General features: G+C 38.6%; 1 protein-coding gene across 1 annotated transcript in view; it reads right to left on the reverse strand.

Moving 5' to 3' along the window:
- Positions 1-4,015, reverse strand: part of LOC106869675 (EF-hand calcium-binding domain-containing protein 7) — a 49,627-nt gene that overhangs the window by 39,339 nt on the left and 6,273 nt on the right. Inside the window, exons 3-4 of the mRNA XM_052969435.1 lie at positions 2,811-2,876; positions 313-458 (exon numbers count right to left, since the gene is read on the reverse strand). Coding sequence (XP_052825395.1) covers positions 313-458; positions 2,811-2,876 — 212 coding nt within the window. The remainder of the gene's footprint in view (positions 1-312; positions 459-2,810; positions 2,877-4,015) is intronic.

The following is a 4,015-nucleotide window of genomic DNA, read 5'->3' on the forward strand; positions in this document are numbered from 1 at the left end:
GGGGCGGGGGGGACTGCATTGAGCTCTAAAGCTTGACGCTGTGTGTGTGTGTGTGTGTGTGTGTGTGTGTGTGTCTTTGTGCCTGTGTCTGCTCCCTTCCCACACATACATACACACTGCTTGACAACCAGTGTTGCTTTGTTTACATCCCCATAACTAAAAAAAAAAAGGTACAGGGGTTGAATTGTTCAATTAAACCCTTCAAAGGAGTGCCCCAGCATGATCGCAATTCAAGGACTTATACAAGTTAAAGACGAGAGAAGGAAAAAAAAAAACTCATTGCAAAACAAGAACAATAACTCAAAGACTTACTGTTGTCATAAGATTAAACAGTTTAGTGTCGGAGATGTAACCATCACCATCTGTGTCAAGACATTGGAATGCTTGAACAACATCATTTGTAGATGTTTGAGGTTCATCGGAGCATATCTTGCAGAAATCTTCAAAGCTCAAGGAAGCTATAACACAAAATAAATAAATAAATAAATCTTCACCACCACCACCACTGTCATCATCATCATCATTGTTACATCATGTTGTATCTTGAGAGAGCTGTTAAGACAATAATAAACTGGTTTTATTTTACTTCTTTTCATTCTCATCATTTAACATCCATTTTCCATGCTGGCGTGGGCAGGACGGTTTAACAGGAGCTGGCAAATCGGAGGGTTTCCCTAGCTCCAGTTATAATAGTAGTAGTAGTAATAATAATAATAATAATAATAATAATAATAATAATAATAATAATAATAATAATAATAATAATGGAGCACTCCGTCGGTTACGACGACAAGGGTCCCAGCTGATACGAGTAACGGAATAGCTTGCTCGTGAAATTAATGTGCAAGTGACTGAGCAATCCACAGACACGTGTACCCCTAATGTAGTTCTCAGGGAAACTCAGTGTGACAAGGCTGGCCCTTTGAAATACAGGTACTACTCACTTTTGCCAGCTGAGTGGACTGAAGCAATGTGAAATAAAGTGTCTTGCTGAAGGACACAACGTGTCGCCAGGAATCGAACTCACGACCTTACGATCATGAGCCGAATGCCCTAACCACTAAATTATTGTGTATAGTGCTCAGGTGCACTACAACTCATCAAAGGTGCATGTACAGTACATAGAATTATGTTTAAAATTGCTGGCTTTGCACCAAAATTTGAAACAAATTAGTATTAAATTCATTAACAATTGACCAATCGACTAATCAATTTCATGATTAATCATTTGGTCAGTCAATCAAACAGCTATGTTTATCAAAGTCCTTTTGTCTGTTTTGGCAAGGTTTCTACAGCTTGCTGCTCTTCCTAATGCCAACCATTTTACAGAGTGTACTAGGTGCTTTTTATGTGACACCACCATGGCTGCTCTTTTACGAGGAGCCAACATGTGTGCCCTTTTACACGATGCCAGATTGGGAGCTTTCTTACATAGAGCCAACACAGGTATCTTTTACATGGCACCGGCACTTCTTATATTATTATTATTGTTACTGTGTCATAAAAACTGCTTAGTGGCATTTCATGTTATCACATTCTGAGTTCAAATACTGCTGAAGTTAACTTTGCCTTTCATACTTTCAGGGTCAATAAAATAAAGTACCAGTCAAGTACTGGAGTTGATGTAATCAAATAACACTTCCCAAATTGCTGGCTTGGTGCCAAATTTGAAACAAATCAGTGTTAAATTCATTAACAATTAACCAATCAACTAATCAATTTCTTGATTAATCATTTGGTTTCGTTGATATTCAAGACATATCCTCTCTATTCCAAGTCTGCTTTAAGTCTGAACCTAGCTTATTGATTAATCAAACAATTAAATAGCTAATTGGTTAAATGTTAACGGACTGACTAATAATAACAAAAGAAGTGAAATAGAGCCAGCGTGTGTATATTGTTGTGATAATGACCCTCCCAAAATACAACAAAATCTGTTTCAACACATGAGCTCAGATTAGTAGTCTTGTAAACCAAATATGAAAATGAAATAATGTTACACAAGATTTTCTATTTTGATAAGGGTTGAATAGCAGTAAGTTGTTGCTTGTCATGGGCCTATTGATCAACACAACAGCAGAGAATAGCCATCACTGTTTGAGGCTGTGTATGGCAGGTGCTTTTTTGCTCTCTTTATTTTCTTTTTTAAAACCATCCACTCTATTTGTGATATACACCTCAATTTTTGGAGTGTTTTCTCTGTAGTTGTAGCGTATCATATTGAAGGGCCATGGCAAGTGATGATATGCATGCATGAATGCACACACACACACATGACTGGTGCAGGCATGGCTATGTGATTAAGAAGTTCATTTCACAACTATCTTGCTTCAGGTTCAATTCCATTGTGCAGTACCATGGGCAAGTGTCTTCTACAGTTGCTCTGGGCCAACCAATGGCTTTGTAAATGAATTTGGTAAATGGCACATGTGCATGCAAATGTACATGGATTTTGACACTGTGTAAATGCAAAGATACTGTTGCTAACATTCACTATGACCAGTTGCTCTGAGTTTTGAAGACCTTACATAACAAACTAGGTGTGGGAAAATCATCTGGCAGTAAAACTTTGCCTCAAAATTCCATTTCCCATCCAAGCCATGCTAGCATGGTAAGAAGAATTACATGGTTAGAAGAATTAGAAGAATTACAACAATGATAACAATGACAGGCTTCTGTACAGTTTCCAGGAAATTTGGGATTGACTCTGGGACTCCACTACCATACCTGCAAGTTCAGAACATTAAGACACAAAGAATTAAATCTAATAATCTATTACCTACCCTCAACACCTTTATAGTAAAACATACCTTTTACCAGTTTTCTGTATTTTTCGAGAGATTTTTTTGAGGGGTTTCGACCAGTTTGTTGAAGAACTAAAAACACAAAGACATAAATTGGTAGAATGAATTTCCAAGCAATACTATTTTTTTTTAATCATTAAAACTTTTAGAAATATTTTACAAGGAGTGTTCCTTAAAGATTTCCTCTGACTCACTTCCGGTTGTTGCAGGAAACGGAATTTGTATGGGTATAATCATACATGTCTCTACATGTCACATTGTAAATTGCAGCTTTCCACTAATATCTGTTTGTCTTTTAGAGCTGCTGAAGTGGACTAAAGTGTTATAATGGAGGCAGTTGAATGCAGATCAGTGATCAGGTTCTTATACTTGAAAGGTTGTACACCAAAAGAAACTTTTGATGAGATGAAAGAAGTTTATGGTGACAATGCACCATTATACAACATAGTCAAGCACTGGCGTTGCCAGTTGAAATGTGGTTGGACATTGGTGGAAACTGCTCCTATTCCTGGACAACCACATTCTGCCATTGATTACAACACCATCCATAAAGAGGAAGCTGTTATTTTGGAGGATCACCACATAACTATTTGGCAACTAGCCCAAGAAGTAAAGATAAGAGTAGGGTCCATGAAAAAAATCGTTCATGACCACTTGCACATGTGAAAGTTGTCTGCACAATGGATTCCTTGGATGCTCACACCTTTTCAGAAGCAGGAATGAGTCAATTGCTCCAAGGCTCTTTTGACAATGTGCCAAGAAAACAAGGAGGACTTTTTGGGGAGATTTATCATACAGGATGAAACATGGGTCCAACACTATGATCCTGAGACTAAAATCCAGTTGAAGCAATGGAAGAATGATAACTCACCACCTCCAAAGAAGGCTCATGTCCAACCCTCAGCAGGCAAGGTGATACTCACAGTCTTTTGGGACCAGTGTGGAGTAGTGGTGATGGATTTTCTGGCAAAGGGTACCACAATTAACAGGGCATATTTTGTTTCTCTGCCACAGAAATTGCAGGATGCCATCAAAGCAGAGAGGCATGGCATGCTGACCAAAGGAGTCTGTCTCCTCCAAGACAACACCCCAGTTCACAATGCACGTGTTGCCCAGATGAAAGCACACTCCTGCAGCTATGAAATCCTTCCTCATCCCCCTTACTCTCCCAACCTCGGACCATCTGACTTCCACCTCTTTTCAACCATGAA

This window comes from Octopus bimaculoides, chromosome 7, assembly GCF_001194135.2.
Source record: "Octopus bimaculoides isolate UCB-OBI-ISO-001 chromosome 7, ASM119413v2, whole genome shotgun sequence".
Classification (NCBI taxonomy): Eukaryota; Metazoa; Mollusca; class Cephalopoda; order Octopoda; family Octopodidae; genus Octopus; species Octopus bimaculoides.